We start from the raw sequence: 16,635 nt of genomic DNA, 5'->3' as shown, positions 1-16,635 counted from the left end.
TGCAAAGCCTTACCTGAAGGAAGGGCGGCCGACGGGATAACGGATAACATTCCTGTCAATTCATACTCGGTGGCTCTTCTCTTCTCGTGCTGCCACTTAATTTAATTAGCTTTCATTCTTCTCAATATCGTTTCGTTGGTGTGTGTTGTCACAGAAAGTAGGATCTTTCTCTTTTTCGGTGAAGCTCAATACGAGATACCTCTGGGTGTGTGCAAACTTCTGAGCTGAAACTGACTGCATGGCTCTTTCAGAGGGCAGCTGCGAGTGGTGGCTAAGATGTCTTTCACGAGGCTAGGAGGCCTTGCGGCCACCCTTTGCATGTTGCGATGACAGTCTTACTGCTATGCTATGAGATGCTTTACGACAAGCTCAGCATTATTTAAAACCGGCGCACTAGGCCCAAGGACCAATTTCCACCTCTAACGGCTGACAGGAGATCGGTAAATAAGGCGAGCTGCAGCTCTTCCGGTTGAAGGTTTGATTAAGCTGACAGCCGATGAATGCGTGGTACTCCATAGGCAAGGCGGGGGATAGGGAAACTTAGTTAGCGTGCTAGTTCCGGCTACTGGCCTTTTGGGGGGAAAGAGGAATAGATAAGTAGAGATAAAGCAGGGAATGACTCTTGGGCTCTTCATGCTGCATCAAGTGCTGCAGGATTACCAGACTAGAGTCTGGAGGGGTAGTGTGTGGGCTAGGAAGTCCCAAGTCTATGGAGTATGTATTCTTGACCACAATGCCTTTGTCTACAAACACCAAGTGAAGTGAGGGAGCAAGTCAGCTATGGGGGACAGACCGTGCCACACCACTGTCAATCGCAGCCCACCTGCTAGCAGCACGGGGTAATGTTGATCATTGCTCGCCTACTGCAAGCAAGCGAACGAACTGGAGCGGACGAACGGTGGTGACCTGCCAGTTGATGGATCGATGTTCGATCAGCTGTGGAGAAACGACGGGGGAGAGATTCAGCTGAGTCAGCCCCGGCACCTGCGGCCTTGCGGCGGAATCCATCCATGGGGAAATCCTCCCTCCACCACCGGCTCGTCGATGCATAACTATACTACTGGAGAAACTTTGTCTTCTCTTCTTCCTCGTGGAGATCGTACCTGACGGACGGTGTTCCTGGTAACAATATAACTGTATCTTTCTAATTTCCGAATTTCCAAAGGAAACCCACCCTTGTATACGGGCATCAGACGAATCTTCCAGATACGCTGCGGTTGTATGGGCCTCTCTCTCTGATACAGTCCGTCCACCCCACTCAGGAGGGCATTCTCCCCTGACTTTCCCACCTTTCTTCCTTCTTCTATACATTTTAGATTGCTGCTCTTCCTCGGAAAAGAAAAGAAAGGATACCCTCAACTGTTTCGCGGGATTTTATTTGTCGCTGGACCGTTCATTTTGTCTTCGTTCCTCCGATCATCGCGGCCAGACCGACCGAACCAGCACCAGCATCCAACCAACTACTCCTCGCAGGGACCACCACCACGACTACTTACTACTCTTCCTAGGTACTGTACAAGTGGTGCTGTTGCAGTCAGTGGTGGTACTTACCTTACTCTTTTCAAGGTTCTGTTCTGTTACCACTGTGAATTTCCCCATCCATCATCTTTCTCATCCTTTCCCTATTATCCTTTTCTTCACCACCAACCAAACAACAACCACGGCCACTCTCCTCAGCCTCGTTTTGCTGGCCCTCCTCCTCCTCTTCTTCCTCCTCTTCTTCTTCCTCCTCTTCCTCTTCAAGCCCTCATTTTCTCTTTCCCTCCTCTTCTCCTCCCTCCCCTCTCCCTCCTCTCCCCCGATCTTCTATTGATCGTCCGTTACTATCCTCTCTCCCCTCCCCGACGTTGGTCGCCGGATGCCTAGCCGTCATTGTCCTTTCTCACTCGTGGTCACCCTGGTGGTTGCTCCTCTTCCTCGAACATACTTTTCCCCGCTCTGATGATTCCATGACTATCCTCTACCTGTCTACTCTTGCGACCTTGGTGGTACATTGACCTCCTCTCCACCAGGCGAAGTTCCTGGTCCTTTGTCAACCTCGGGACGCTCGCCTTCTAGCTCCCCTCCCCCCTCAAATCATTTGCTCCCATGCAGGTGCGTTACGTTCCCTTTATTGTCTTTCTCCCCGCCCCTGGTCCTGGTAACTTGGCCCTTTGAAGATTCAACATGGATCTTTCTGTGCCCGCCTTTCACTTTCTTGCCTTTTCCCAACTGTGCCCTCGTGTTCGTGGCTGGTACCATTGCCCTTTGCCCGGTGGGTTGTGGAACCTGAGTGTACCTTTGTTTCAACTACTTACAATTGCGGGATTACGTCTAACAACCTTCCCCTTACGCGTAGGCTTCACCGAGCCCCTCTGAGCCTGGAGGAGGGTACGCGACGCGGCGAGGTCATGTCCCTCAACTGTCAATCAGCGATCCAAGTCATCATGTCACCGAAGCCATCGGGCACATGTACGAAGATGACTACGACAAACGCGAATCTCGGCGTCTAAGTTATATCTCCTCCCCTCTGAGCGAAGCGATCACGATCATCCCTCCGAACCTTGCCGGCTGCGAATCTCCTACCTCCCCCCAGTCTTTACAAGTGAAAAATCATCTGAGTGAAATAAACCAACGGCAAGTGAATGGACAAACATGGACGCAAGGCTCCAAGTCTTTGGAGAGCAGCCCAACGTCCCCCGCCTCGACCGCCTCCCCTGGCTCCACCGACACCGCTACCACCTCCTTTCCTCTCAACGATATTGATTACGAGTCCGACCCAGCCGCCGTGGCACAAGAGCTGAGCAACCTGGCCGCCATCCGGCGGATGTCGATGGACGTAGCAGCCACTGGGGATCCCGACCTGCCGAGTTTTTCAGTGCCCTCGGTCGCGCCATCTCCCTCCGACGATGAGAACGATGCGGCCCGCCTATTCTGGGTCCCCGCCCGATTACATCCGGAGTTGGCGCCCAAGGAATTCAAATCATTTCTTGAAAGTAAGGCCGATATGATCAAACGGAAATCCGGCGATTTCTCGACCTTGGGTTCGGATCTTGAAGGGACGGGTGGAGGGCTCAGGCGGAAGCGGTCTATGCTGTCGAGGCAGATTGACAGCTCCCATGGCTATACGGATGGTGCGGAACGGCTTGAGCGTAAACGTTCGCAGACGCAAAAGGACTCGTTGGGCCCCAACCTGCATGAACTGGAGACATTGGTAGATGACACGAACTCGCGCACGCCGAGTGCTTCGTCAATTCTCAGTGACATCCAAAAGCTTGGTTTATCGACCGACGAAGATATACCCATACTTCCTCCTGCCCCTCCGGGCCACAGCCTTCGACGCGCAACAAGAACTCAATATCGCAAGGCTGGGAGCTTGAGGAAGGGGGAGAAAGCCCCATACTCCAAGCGAGTAGGGAAGTCGGCGGACGGAAATGATCCTACGGGCGGACAAGCGGCCATAGGTTTGACACGGGTATCGACCGATCCGACACCGAGTGTAACACGAGCGCAAGCCTTGGCCAAGTCTACCGAACGGACACCGCATGCCCCTGACACAGCATCCAGTTTCACGTCGGACTCGGCCTCGGAACCATCCCCCACAGTAAGTGACTCCGTTCTTCCCGATCCAGCCGGCCGGGCCAGCGCCCCTCCACCTGAACGTCAACAATGGCATTCGCGGATCAGCTCAAATGGACGCTCGACATTGAACATTCCACCCCTCGAACAGAAGATTCCCGAGATAATCGAAACCCCGCCGCCCGAAAACAATGCCACTCCTCCCAGCCCGAGTTCTCAGCAGGCCCCGGCCTCCAAAGCGCCTACAGTATCCGATCGACCTCACGAGCGCCCTCCTAACAAACGCTCCGGCCTTAGTCGCACGCATGCGACAGATGCTGCACCCACTCTCAACGAGTTCGCCAATAACCCACAGGCCATCCCCGGCAATTCAATGCGCACCGACAGTCTCTCTTTTATCCCCACCGTGTCGGAAGACCGCAAGCCCGAAGAACGCAAGGCGGAAGAAAGGAAATCCGATTCGAAAAAGTCGAAGGACAAGAAGGATTCAGAAGGGGGACGTAAGTCGAGTTGGCACTGGCTCCTCGGTACAGAGGAGAAGGACAAGGACAAGGATAAAGATAAGAAGAAAGACAAGGACAGTGATTCGAAGAAGCACAAAGTGAAGTCTGCGGACAAAGCACACGATGCATCCCACTCTCCGCCGTCGTCGAACGATACCAGCCAGAGGGGACGCGAAAGCCTAGCTATGGACCGGCTGGACCCCAAGCTAGAGGATGAACGGCGCAAGGACAACACACGAAGGACTTCCGGCGAATCGAAGAAAGAGAAGGAATCGGGATTATTCTCATCCATCTTTGGTGGCGGTAGGAAGAAAAGCAACGGAGATAGCGGGCACCATCACAAAAAGAGCTCCTCTCAAAACTTGTCGCCTGAGCCGCCGGTTCGGGAACTGCGGCCAGATATCGATTACGCCTGGACTCGATTCTCAATTTTGGAAGAAAGAGCGATCTACCGGATGGCACATATCAAGCTTGCAAATCCTCGACGCGCGTTGTATTCCCAGGTCTTGTTGAGTAATTTCATGTACTCATACTTGGCCAAGGTGCAACAGATGCACCCGCATATGATGCTCGCAACATCAGCGGCCCAGAGGCAGCAGCAACGACAACAGGAGGAGTACCAACAGTACCAACGATATCAAGAAGTGAGTATCCTCTCCCGGAATATTTGCAGACAGCTACTGACGCTTCTGCCTACTCGTAGGCTCAGGAGCAACAATACGCCGACAGTTCCTATGATGATCCTCAGATGTATGAATATGGTGACGATCACCACGATCAGTACCGGTCCCAGTCGCGTGGAAGTAAGGATAGCTATGAAAGTGGGAATGCATATGGTCCTGGCCATAATCAACACGGTCATTCAACGTTTGGAGATGACATGCAGTTGGATGATGATGAGGATGATATGTGGTGATTGTGAACGAACAGGTTGTCCCGCTACGGTCGGAAAGATGAGGAGCTTTTCCAAGCGCTCCGCTTGGGTCAATTCTGGTACCGTTGCAAGCTGTGTACGCCGGTGTTAGCTCCTACCCTTTGGACCCGCGATATGCACCGGGCAAAGAAGGATACGAAGGACTTTTGTTTTTCATATTCCACTATACTCACCGGAAAGCTGCTGTGGCTCAGCTTTATATAGTGCACCTTTGAATATTCCACGTCGATGGGGTAGTGCCTGGCATGACCTGTTGCCTTGGCTTGATTTGTTGTTCGCATAGCGAGAGGGGTTCTGCTTGATTTCTATTCTTTATTGTCTGTATTAACGGTTTATTTCATCATAGAAGCTGAGCACCGACTGGGGCTAGTAGCCATTGGCGGTTTTGAATTTTGGTTGGGGATAGATTTTGTAAGTATACTTTTCATAACCACATTAGGTATTGTAGGCACCTCCAGGCTGTAGGAAACAATGTCCGGGCCCCGAACGGGCGAGGCCGCGGCGTGTCACTCACGTGACAAGCGCCATCTCTCTCCACAAGTCTCCCCACAGCGTCATCCGTCCTGAGATCTATCTCTCCGTACCTCACTTCCTCCGCCGCATTTCCTCCGATACATTCATAATAATCGACCTCATACCACCGACTCTCCAGCGTTCACCTACGGAAATCACCATCCCATCATCCCCACCTCCCCTATCCCAACCAACTGAACAAAGCCAACGCAATACCACAACCACAACCACAACCCCCCGACTCCAAATCAAATCAAAATGACCGAAGCCTACGAGCGCGAACAGTACGTCTTCCTCCTTGTGGATGGTCCTTCGCCACGTTTGCGGGATTCATGATGCACCCAACTTGGGAAACCGCAGTTGTAGTGGTCTTTTTTCTTGGGGGGATCTGAATGCTAATACGATCTGATGTCTGGTACCAATAGACAGAACAACGCCCTCCTCAACTCGCTCTCCTCGAAGGTGTCTGCGCTGAAATCCGTGACGATTGATATCTATGATAATGCTCGGGATCAGGAGACGTTGGATCATTCGGTTAGTCTCTTCTTTTTCTTTCCTTTTTTTTGGGGCGGTTGTTTTGCAGATTGGACACCGGTTGTGCCTATGTCATTGCAGTCGATAGAATCCCAGTTGCTGAGCGATAACTAACCCGAAAATCCAAAATGCCAGAGTCAAGTCTTCTCCTCCCTCTCCACAAACCTCAAAGGCAGCGCCAGCAGATTAACCCGCATGGCGCGGCAGGGCGATACCGTTGCCGTCTTGAAGGTAGCGGGCATCGTGATCACGGCTGGGATTCTTTTGTGGATTATTCTTGGGTGGATTTTTTGAGCCCATGCCCTTCCCTTGGACGATGTCGGGGGTTGCATTTATGGTTTCAAGAGGTGGAATGTGCTTGTTTCTTTCGCGCGGCTAGCTGGCTAGCTATCTTTATTTCATTCTATTTTAAGGTAGAGATGGGGATAACGTGGTAATATGCTTCTGCTTCTGCATGATGGAAGTGTCGGACTTGGCTGGTTTCCAATTAAGGGGCTTTTTCGTCTTTGCTTGGTTAATTTTTTTCTTTTTGTATGCTTATGTGTGGGTTTAGATTGGTTGTTTGTGTGTGGTATAGTGAGCTTGTGGGTGAGCGGCTTGTTTTACTTCTTGCTTTTCGCTTTTCTGGGTGTTGATACATACTTATGGTATATTTTTTTTTTCGCGGTTGTTTATAGGGTTGGTATTCGGTATTAGATTCATTGATTACTTGATTGGTTGTTGTTCTCGTTCAGGTGGTGGTTATACCGTGTTTGTGATTGGGCTGTGCGTGTTCTACTTATAGCAGTGCTTGCTACTGCTGCTTACAGGCGTGCCTGTTGGCATCACGAATGTGTCAATAGCTTGCCAGTCTGCGGGCTCGGGCGGATGTATCGATGGATAGATCTTGCGTCTTATGGGAGCAGAGTTTTGCCTTGGGTATGTATACTTTCTTGCTTATGGCATGATGTCTGATACCCTGAACATTCAGGCTCGTTATGTTTCCATTACGTGGTAGGAATTGGGTTGCTTGATGAAGACAAGTGACCTAGCTTTGCATTGAGATCTATGATAAGTAAACAGCTTTGCTTTGTTGTTGTTGTTGCTGCTGCTGCTGCTGCTATGGTATCTGGAAGATTGCTAGACATATTCCATGGTTGCGACGGTGTATGCGAGATGTCCTAGATTTGTGGCTCTGTTACTTTCAGAAGAATAGATTAACGTTGTCTGTGCTTGCTGAGGACCTCTCGATAACTACTGTTAAGTATGTCTACTTTGGTGCCTGCTTCCTTGTCATTTATCTTGGGTTCGAGTGTCTGGGAGGGTAGGTTTCAGTGTTGGGAAACGATCGTTTGTTGATCTCTTTTTGCGATGGATTGTAGAAAGTCATGGCTTGGCTTAGGAGCGGAGATGGTGATACTCCTGCTGCTGAAGGCCACGTCGCATAGGGGTTGGTTCTGTCTGGGGCATAGATCGAGAAGCAGCATTACCGGTTGATCTTCGTGTTCAAGGCTGATATGAATGAGTGCCCTGTTGATGGCGAAGCTTCTACAGTGACAAAGTGCCTGGCCTCAGCATCGTAATTAGAAGTGGCCCTTTGGAAGGATAGCAAGGAGCTGAAAACTCGCAAAAGTGAAGTACCTAAGCGAGCACTGCCCCTTCTACGAAGTGCTTGCAGGTAATGAGATGTTTGTCCGTAGACATCCCACACGGCCATTCCCTCATTGGTCTGTCCGGCTTGGATAGGAAACCTGCTAGGGTGGGCTGCGAACACAGTTGCAAAGGCTGGGAGTGATATCTTTTGCGATCTTCACCAATCAGTATCAATCTGTCCCAGGTGATGAGAGCTGCCTGCGAATCGATCCGATTCCAGCCTTAGATAATGTGATCTGTGATGGAGGACGCTCAGACGACGTGACACTTCAGTCCTTGCCGCGCTGAAAATACAAAGTAGTTTGCAAGCCCTGGGAGCACAGGCACATGCATGCTCAAATGAGCACAGTTAATCCAGGTGGAGGGTGATCGGACCGAGTGGCTAGATTGGTCGGTCCCGCGAGGTACGACGACCCTAGCACCGTTGCTAGATGAGCTTAACTGGGACGAAAAGCGAATTGCGCGCGACAGCAGTGTTCTCGCCAATGGAAGCCTTTGTGGAAGCCATTCCGGGTCTTTTGTATCAGCGTGCCCGTCAGTAGCCCTATGCGCGCCGGTGATTGGGCGTATGCATCCAGCGCCACAATGTGCAGGGGTAGTCTTCTATGACGCCTGGGTGCCGCGGTCCCTCGCCGGGAATACCTTCTTTGGATGCAGGTCGTAGGGGTGCAACGGAACCCTTCACTTCGATTATCCTCTGACAAGGCTCGATGTGACGCATCCCAGCCGTTCCAGATCTCTTCCTTCTGGGTGGGATGGCGATTCTCAACGCAGCATCTTTTGCGTCACAATCGCTGCGCTTCTGTGATGCAGTTCTGCTTGACATATTAGTAAGTTCTACGTTGGAAGACCGACTTGTTGGTCAAGGGCCCCTGGAGACAAGACTGCAGTCGGATCCAGGCTGTTCTATCCACCAAGGTGGCTTTTTTGGACAAAGATATCCAGGCTGTCAAGAAGAGCCGAGGGTGTAAGTGGCCGATCACGTCGATAAAGGTACGTACGTCATCGTCGTCCGCTACAGAGTGTGACAATGATGGTGGTGGGCTTTTCCCAGGCCGGATGCCATCCTCTCTGCCGGAATCTATGGTCCGGCTTGGGGCGTCCTCTCCGCCTCGAATGTTTATTTCCGGGGATCGATCATGCCGGTCTCTGGGGTGTTGAAGTCAGAACCTCGTCGCAAAACTAAATGGGGTGGCGGTGGGTGCATTGCGCGATTGTCTAATCGCTGTGTTCACCTCAGACGACATGATACGATAAGACCTAGTGGGTGAGAGTGAATGACGAAGGGTACTCGTAGATCCCCCCCCCCGATCTGCATGTGCCATATGATGACCCTGGTTGCAAAGGTCTTTTCCGGCCCTCCTCTGCCTTTACGCGCTTGAGCGCTTCGGAAAAGCATCACGGCAAGCTTCACTCCCCCAAGCAATAGTCAAGAAATGGCATGGCGCCATTGCCGTCACACGTGAGCTCATAGGATGAGCCGATCGCGATGTTGGTGGCGGCGGCAGGGATTGCAGCGAATCTCGGATGGGAGGTCGCGTACTTCGGGTAAATTGATAACGAGCAGGAAGGTTGCGACCATCGGACAATTGATAGGGGATGGATCATGGATGGGGGTTCAAACGGGGAAAAGAACCCGTACCCGGCTGAGGTGCCGGGCCACGTGCTGCCCATGATTTGTTGCGGTCAATTGATTTCCTTAGGCACCAACCAACCAACTAGCTGGCTGCCCGACACTCCGAAAGGAACAACAAACAACAATCACACACAATTCTTAAGCGTCCGTGCTTGCGTGCCTGGCTAGACTGTCAATGGCCCCTCGGTCGGTCACAATAATAGCTAGGACGGTTTCATCTTCGGAGCGAACTAACTGGTCACTAACTCGTAACTACTGCTGCAGGGGGAGAGTGGGATGGCTGACTGGCCGACCAACTTTCCTGATCTCTATCATATTCCTGCCGCAGCATGCTTGGCCGCGTCGATCCGCTAAAGGAACCAATTTCTGGTACTCTGATCTCATCGGTCGGTCCTCATGGTAAGTCGATTGGTTCATCAGGGATTTCCCTTATCGCTGACAGTGATATGATGGCTGGTCTATGCCGAATAGAGACACCGGACAGGAAGCAGAGCACTCGGCAAGCCGAAGAAGTCTTTAGACCAGGCCCTGGGCCTTTGACGGAGCACGGCATTCCGTGCCTTGTCTGACCCTTTACTCCTGAATTCCTGGGCCCGTGCCTCGTCTAGGCTGAATTCGGAACTGAACAATAAATTTTCGCTCGCCTGTCAGTGGCGATAGACTGGCGTGGACGCTTCGTCTTCAAATGATCCTTACCCTATCCAGGCGAGAAGCTTACGTGCCTCTGTCGAGCACGTGCTAGAGTTGTGTGGTCGCAAGACAGAAGAATACGATACGTTCTCAGAACAAGTCTTACAGGTGGATAGCGCCATCTGCCATGGAAACGGTGAAGGTCTTTCCTGAGTAACACAGCGATTGGGGAAAACCTTCGCATCCGAACAACTTACAGGGAAGCGCAGGGGCGAGAACGAGATATTAAAGCCACATCGGGATCAATTTGGTTTGTCGTAAAGCGGCTTGCAACCAGCCGAAGCTTCAAGCCACAAATCGCGGATGGGCCGCTGGGTTGAATTCTTCCGGCCCACCCGATTGACTTTTCTGGCTCGGATGATGTGATCACTCGATGGGGTCTGCAAATCACTCCTCCTCCGTTAATCTGGTTCGGGGATTTTTCTTTGACTCACCGTGTTTGTTGGGCCGTTGGCATACATTTGTCTCATCCGTCATAGTCTAGTCTAGATAAAATTTGCTGATTTGGCCGATCACTGCGTGTCGCAAATCCATATCTCTGTCTGACAACGGAGCAGTGGACCCTAGCTCCTGTCTACCCAGTTGATATTCTTAGCATCCGCCTAAAGGATCTCGAGCTTGCTTGCTCATCGCATCATCGTTTGCGTCAAGGGTCACGACTATCCTTCGGGAAAGCGTCATCCTTACGGCGCACACTTATCAATGTCACCCGGAGGCAGTCAACAATCCCGTTGTTATCAATTGGCTATCTGTCCCTTCCGAGAAGGATTTGCAGCCGCATTTCGTAGCATGCGATGCCGTCAAAGTTCGGGTAGATGTCGGGCGGTCGCCGAAATGGATGCGGTTTTGCTCGACCCTGACCGGAGCAGTCTCCGAGAGCGCCCGATAGACGTATCAATAATCAAACTGTTTTTAGCTTGCCTCGGATCCACTGCTTCAAGTCGGATGAACTAGGTAAGAAATGGTGGGTACTACTCGAAGGTAGGCACGGAGATCGAAATGCCAGTTCTAGAAGCCGGTCGGTCGCGCTCTCACATGAAGAATGAGCCTTACCCGCTGTCGATAGTCTGTGCATGTGTTTCTGATACATGCGACCCTGGTCATTCGCCTACCAGTTGTAACAGGGTTGTAGTTGAGCGTGTGTTGAAGCCATGTCTGGTGAGTGGGTGTTTCGCATTCCCACGCGCAGGGCTGCAGGAGAGGATGATGAAGTTCTGAGATCGTCTTCGGCTGGAGCTGCACTGAGTGCTTCTGAAAATAGAACCTGCTCTACGTACCACGGTCCTCAAAAAAGCAACTGAGGGTTGACATCTGGCCATGAACACCCTTATTTGTCTCAGAAGTAGACAGCAAACGTAACGCTGGCGGTCGAATCGCCCCCTATTGTGCGTAATTACGCCAATGCCCCGCCAATATCAAAAGGCTCGAATCTGCCCCTCCTTTGACAGACTGAGGCTGGTAGCGCAATTGGGTGGTCTTATATCGGTCACACCGATTCAGGTGGCTAACTTCGACTGTCAACGATACCCGTGGTGGAGTGTGATCCGGAACGCTAATGGTGTTGCCTGAAGGATTCAATCGATAGAATGGGTTACATTGCTCTCCACTTCAGGCATAGGTTTGCAAAAAGTCGAGCTTCATCCTTGACACCCTGGGCTCTGCAAGGGCTGCTGTCACAACGGTCATCCAGGACCCTTCCACCTAGCTGTTCTTCTCCGTTTGAATTATCCTTTTCAGCTTCGGTCGCTCTGGGTGCTTGTTTCTTCCCCAACCCAATCAGACCTGGCCCCCAAGAGGGTTTACATGGCTTCGGTGGCTGGATGTCATGCCACTCGGCAGTTGTGCTCGGGGAGGACTGCATGAATTATTCCGTACGGGAGGGAGGAGGGGGAATTCTGGTAACAAGCGAACAACATATGATACCGAATGTTGCAGGGCTTCCCGATAGCATGATAAGCAGATCATCCCTTGTGGGGCACCAGGAGTGACGAATACTAGGGTGATTTGGTCACGATCTCTTGCATACTCCCTGCAGGTGGGATCAGAAGCTGCTGCGGTGCAACCTGCGACTGCATGACTTGTGTGCGAGCATGCGTGTGTACGCCTTGATGTTCCTGGATTGGAGGGGTAATTGGTGGGAGCACATGGATTCAAGTCAAGTAACAGAGAACAACCAGAATCTCTGGTTCTGCTGTCAGGAGAGAGGGGGAGTGGATTTGAAGGGGAAGTCGGGGAGGAGGGAGGACTCGGAGGAGTATCTGCGGGAATATGCGACGGTGGTGATTTACCTCAAGGAGACTAGATCGTGTATCATCATGCGGGAAGGACGATGCCGAGGCATGCAAGCCAGCACACACCCTTTTGCTCTCTCTCCTCTCTCTTTCTCCCTTCTCTATTCTCCAACAGAAAATTGGAATAATCCCTATCGCCATGCTGATCGTCGCTATCGTAACTCTTCGGTGTGGCTTTTAGTACCTGAATTACGTGTGAATAACCAGCCCAGACCATAGCCACCCGCCGGATAACCAGACAGCCGTCTAGGGCTGGCTGTTGGATCTTACGAGGGAGGAAGAAGGGTCAATGCTGCCGTGTGATAATCCCGATCAATTCAGGCGGCGGAAAAATTCCCAGGGTCAAACCTAATCATACTAATAAGTCCTTCAGATCCTGCTGCTGCTGCTGGTGGCTGTTATCTCTTGGCTTAAGATTTGAATAATTCCTCTGCAACGTAAACACTACTACTGAATCAATTGTATTGTTCCGGTATGCAACTGAACCCGACGTGCCTTCTTATCCGTTCTTCTTCACTTTCTTCGCTTTCCCATGGTTTTTGCTTGCTTTGTCGCGTTTCAATCCTCATCCACTCAACACTTTCTTTCTTTCCTTCTTTCTTTCTCTCTTCTTCAATGGATGTCGCCTCATGTTAAATCTGTAACTGGTTGACTGACAAGCCTTGCTCATCAGCCTGGTCTATCTTCAGTTTGACAGTGCAATTCAAGAGTGTCGGGCTTAGTCACCTCTACAACAACTGGAATTGATTGCATCAACTCCGGTCCTTGCAACCCAAATTTTCCCTCCTACCACCGATCCATCCATTCTTCAGATACTACCACTAAGACTAGAAGGGAGTGTATTACTGTTCACGCCTTGCCACAGCCGGCCTCACAAGCAGCACTCCGAAAGGGAAAAAAAGGAATAAGACCCAGTGACGGAAACGGCTGCTCTTGAAGGGCTCCACCACCACCATTTCCTTGCTTAGGCCTGTGGGACCCGTCGTTCTGACCCATTCTGCCTGCAAATCTGGACACTCTTATTCTTTTTCTTATTTGATTTTTCTGCCCCCCCGTCGCATTATTGCGGGCTTTTTTCTCTTTTTTCCCACTTTGATTTTCCTGTTCTGGGTCCTCCTTTTGCAGAGTCTAATATAATACATCTACCTCCCCTCCCTCCCACCGAACCTCCCCCCCCCCCTTCCGCCATCCCACTTTCCCAGTCACAACAATAAATCTCTTTCTTGTCTGGCCTACGTTTGCTCTACTGGCAGCTGCAGATAAGCAGCTGTTGGAATAAGACGTCATGGCTCTCAGCTTTTTCGGTGCCGGAGGCGCCAGCCACGCCAAATACTTCGATATTCGGTGAGTCACTTGCCTCGCACTTGTTCCGGTATGCCGGCTGCATCTCCGATTTGACTGACGTGCCCCTCCCTTGCGCCAACAGTTTAGATGAAGACTACATTGTGTTCCGAGGAGGGGAGCAAGAGGCTGCCAGCGCTCATCTAAGTGGAAAGCTGGTTCTCTGTCTCTCTGAACCCCTCTCTATCAAGCATATCCGACTCCACCTCACCGGCATCTCTCGAGTCTGGTATGTGCTGTTCCCGACTGTCGCCAACCCTCTGCGTCCGGGTACTAACCACCGATGATAGTTGGCATTTGCCTTCCACCACTGCTGGCGGCGGTAGAAAGTCATGGAGAGAGAAGGTCTTCTATGAAAAGGCGTGGTCATTCAAAGAGGCGGGTAAAAGCAAAACCGAGGTTCTGCCGGCCGGCAACTACGAGTATGCGTTCGATCTCGTCCTCGAGGGTTCAATGCCCGAGAGTGTCGAAGGCCTGACCGATACCTATGTCACATACCGCTTCAAGGCGGAGATCGGGCGCAAGTACATGAAAGACATTGTTGTTCGCAGGCCTCTTCGCATCATCCGCACGTTGGAGTCCAGCGCTCTCGAACTTGCCCACGCGATGGTACGCGATCCTTATCTCAAGATTCTTCGCACCGTCAACTAACACCTTACCCATCGCAGTCTGTGGAGAATGTTTGGCCGAACAAGATCGAATACTCAATCAGCACCCCAACCAAGGCTGTTGTTTTCGGAACCTGCATTCGTGTGGACTTCAAGCTCATCCCTTTGCTCAAGGGACTCCGAATTGGCCAGATCGTCTCCCAACTTATCGAAAGCCACGACCTTACCCTTAACCCCGAAGATCCTGATTCGATCCGCAATACATACAAGAGCACCCGCACGATCTTGAATGACGAGTACGAGGTTGATGAGGAGACTGGCCTCGCCGTCATCGACGAGATGGCCGAAGGCTACCAATTCACGCGCTACTTGGACTTGCCAAAGACCCTGGCTCGCTGCTTGCAGGACACAGACACTCGGGGCATCAAGATTCGCCATAAGCTCAAATTCCGTGTTCAGCTCCTCAATCCGGACGGTCACGTCAGCGAGGTACGCAATGTTCCTTCCACTCATCGTGGAACTTTTTCTAATTCTCATCACAGCTCCGCGCTACACTCCCCGTCTCTATCTTCATTTCTCCCAACCTTGCTATCGATGAGAACAACAACCTAGTCGATCAAACCCCTCAGTCCGCACAAAGAGCCATCAGTGAAATCGCTCATCAAGCTCCTCCCCTCTATGGCGAGCACCAGTTCGATCAGCTGTACAGCGAATTGGATCCTTCGGGCTACCGAACCCCCGGACCGGGAAGTGGCCCTGGTACTCCTTTCGGAGCTCTCAGCCGCAACATCTCCGTTGAAAATCTTGCATCGATGAATGCTTTGACCAACACCGATATCTCTGCCTCCGCTCTACACAGCCGGTTGTCTAGCCTTCGTGCCAACCTACACAATCATCCCTCGCCACCTGAACACGAACATCATTCAGACAACGAAACCCGCCATCTTGGCGTTCCTCCCGATTACTTTGGTCCTTCTTCTGGTTCGGGCTCGACTTCCCACAGCCCTGCCAGTCCTGAACTCTCCCGACGCCCCTCGGATGAAGTCATCGATCACGACCCCATCCATTCCGGCATGGCTACTCCTTACCACCCACAGTATGCCGAGGTCGAGACCCTCAGCCGTGTCCCTAGCTACTCGACTGCGGTCCGTACCAGTGTGCGCCCCTGCGACTCCGGGCTTCCAGATTATCAAGCTGTGATCGCCGAGGACGTTGTCTCCTCCACTCCTCAGTCCCCTCAGCAAGCTTACATACGTAGCCGGGGCAGCACCCCATATCTGCCTTCTTTGGACTCGCTGCAAACTCGCACCGGCTTCCTCGGCTCTCGTCCTCATCATGACGACGATGATCGACGACTACGTATGGTTCAAGCCCGCGCCAGGTAATCTTCTGAGATCTGTCGTCAATAACCTACTGCACTCGCTTTCATTCGATGAAACAGACACGCATGCAACACAAATCCGGGCGTAGCCGGCTCCGCCCACCTCTCACACAACATACTACCACCGCACATAATTATCCAATATATCGGGACGCGGGACGTCTACAAGCATCGCATTTCACCCCTCAGCACATGTCATTCAAGTTAAAGCCGTGCATGCCGTCTCTCGACTCTACAAGTTAGCACATGTTGCATGGTTGGACTGGTGGGAAAGGACAGGAAAATGGATTACGGCGTTTACAAACAATAGAAGGACTGGGTCACTATGGATAAAGCCAGGAGTTTGTTTTTTTTTTATTCGTTCTTTTCACATTTGCACATCTTGTTCTCTTCTCTGGTTCTTCTTCGGAAGACAATTACATTACGAGCTACGGTCACGACTAGCAGTGCGCAAGATTTATGCATCTGTATACAAAAGACACCATGAGACTACTTTACTTTCTCATCATGGCAAACATTAATTATTAATACCGTTATCCTATCAAGTCATGTACTCTACTCACGAGTAGCCCACTGCATTTGGAATGATATCACTTGGAGGTGGTGTGGCGATGGTGGCGGTGCGGCAGTCTTTGCCCGCTCGATTGGGAATGGTGGGGCCGGATGGATGATGATTGATGGATGCGGGCATCCATCTTCATTGCACTATTCCTAATTAGTCGGCTTAGAATGCTTTCAAATCAACAAAGTCCCCGATCAATGAGAGGTTCTGCATGATTGCGATCGATGGAGTCAATGGAGTCAATGCAATGATCCCACCCACTTCCGGATGGCTGATCCAAGTACTAACTGCGATGAGCATCCATCCTTCTCTCCTACCCGATGGCCCAAACTGAGTTGGCAATCCGGATCGAGAGGCACGAGCTACGAGCTAGAAAAGTCCGTGTGAATTGAAGGAGGGGTCGAACCGACGCCATGGGCGGTGACTTCATCGGTTGATCCCCTTTCTTGACA

General features: G+C 51.5%; 3 protein-coding genes across 3 annotated transcripts; all 3 read left to right on the top strand.

Annotated features, from left to right (window-relative positions):
• Positions 1 to 1,700: 1,700 nt before the first annotated feature.
• Positions 1,701 to 5,011, top strand: BO97DRAFT_131006 (putative telomere silencing protein Zds1). The gene is made up of 3 exons (XM_025690046.1): positions 1,701 to 2,094; positions 2,339 to 4,705; positions 4,771 to 5,011. Exons 1-3 carry the CDS (start codon positions 2,089 to 2,091, stop codon positions 4,975 to 4,977), a joined length of 2,580 nt encoding a protein of 859 aa, XP_025555483.1. The 5' UTR covers positions 1,701 to 2,088; the 3' UTR covers positions 4,978 to 5,011.
• A 755-nt stretch (positions 5,012 to 5,766) lies between these two features.
• Positions 5,767 to 6,336, top strand: BO97DRAFT_420636 (SNARE domain- containing protein; the record flags this gene model as incomplete). The annotated part of the gene is made up of 3 exons (XM_025696671.1): positions 5,767 to 5,792; positions 5,934 to 6,042; positions 6,178 to 6,336. 3 exons carry the CDS (start codon positions 5,767 to 5,769, stop codon positions 6,334 to 6,336), a joined length of 294 nt encoding a protein of 97 aa, XP_025555482.1.
• Positions 6,337 to 13,463: 7,127 nt separating this feature from the next.
• Positions 13,464 to 16,114, top strand: BO97DRAFT_361096 (arrestin family protein). The gene is made up of 5 exons (XM_025692393.1): positions 13,464 to 13,635; positions 13,718 to 13,861; positions 13,923 to 14,241; positions 14,301 to 14,729; positions 14,783 to 16,114. Exons 1-5 carry the CDS (start codon positions 13,577 to 13,579, stop codon positions 15,623 to 15,625), a joined length of 1,794 nt encoding a protein of 597 aa, XP_025555481.1. The 5' UTR covers positions 13,464 to 13,576; the 3' UTR covers positions 15,626 to 16,114.
• Positions 16,115 to 16,635: the final 521 nt, after the last annotated feature.

The sequence above is a fragment of the Aspergillus homomorphus genome, assembly GCF_003184865.1.
Source record: "Aspergillus homomorphus CBS 101889 unplaced genomic scaffold BO97scaffold_3, whole genome shotgun sequence".
Taxonomy (NCBI): domain Eukaryota; kingdom Fungi; phylum Ascomycota; class Eurotiomycetes; order Eurotiales; family Aspergillaceae; genus Aspergillus; species Aspergillus homomorphus.
This window is presented reverse-complemented; position numbering and strand designations above follow the sequence as displayed.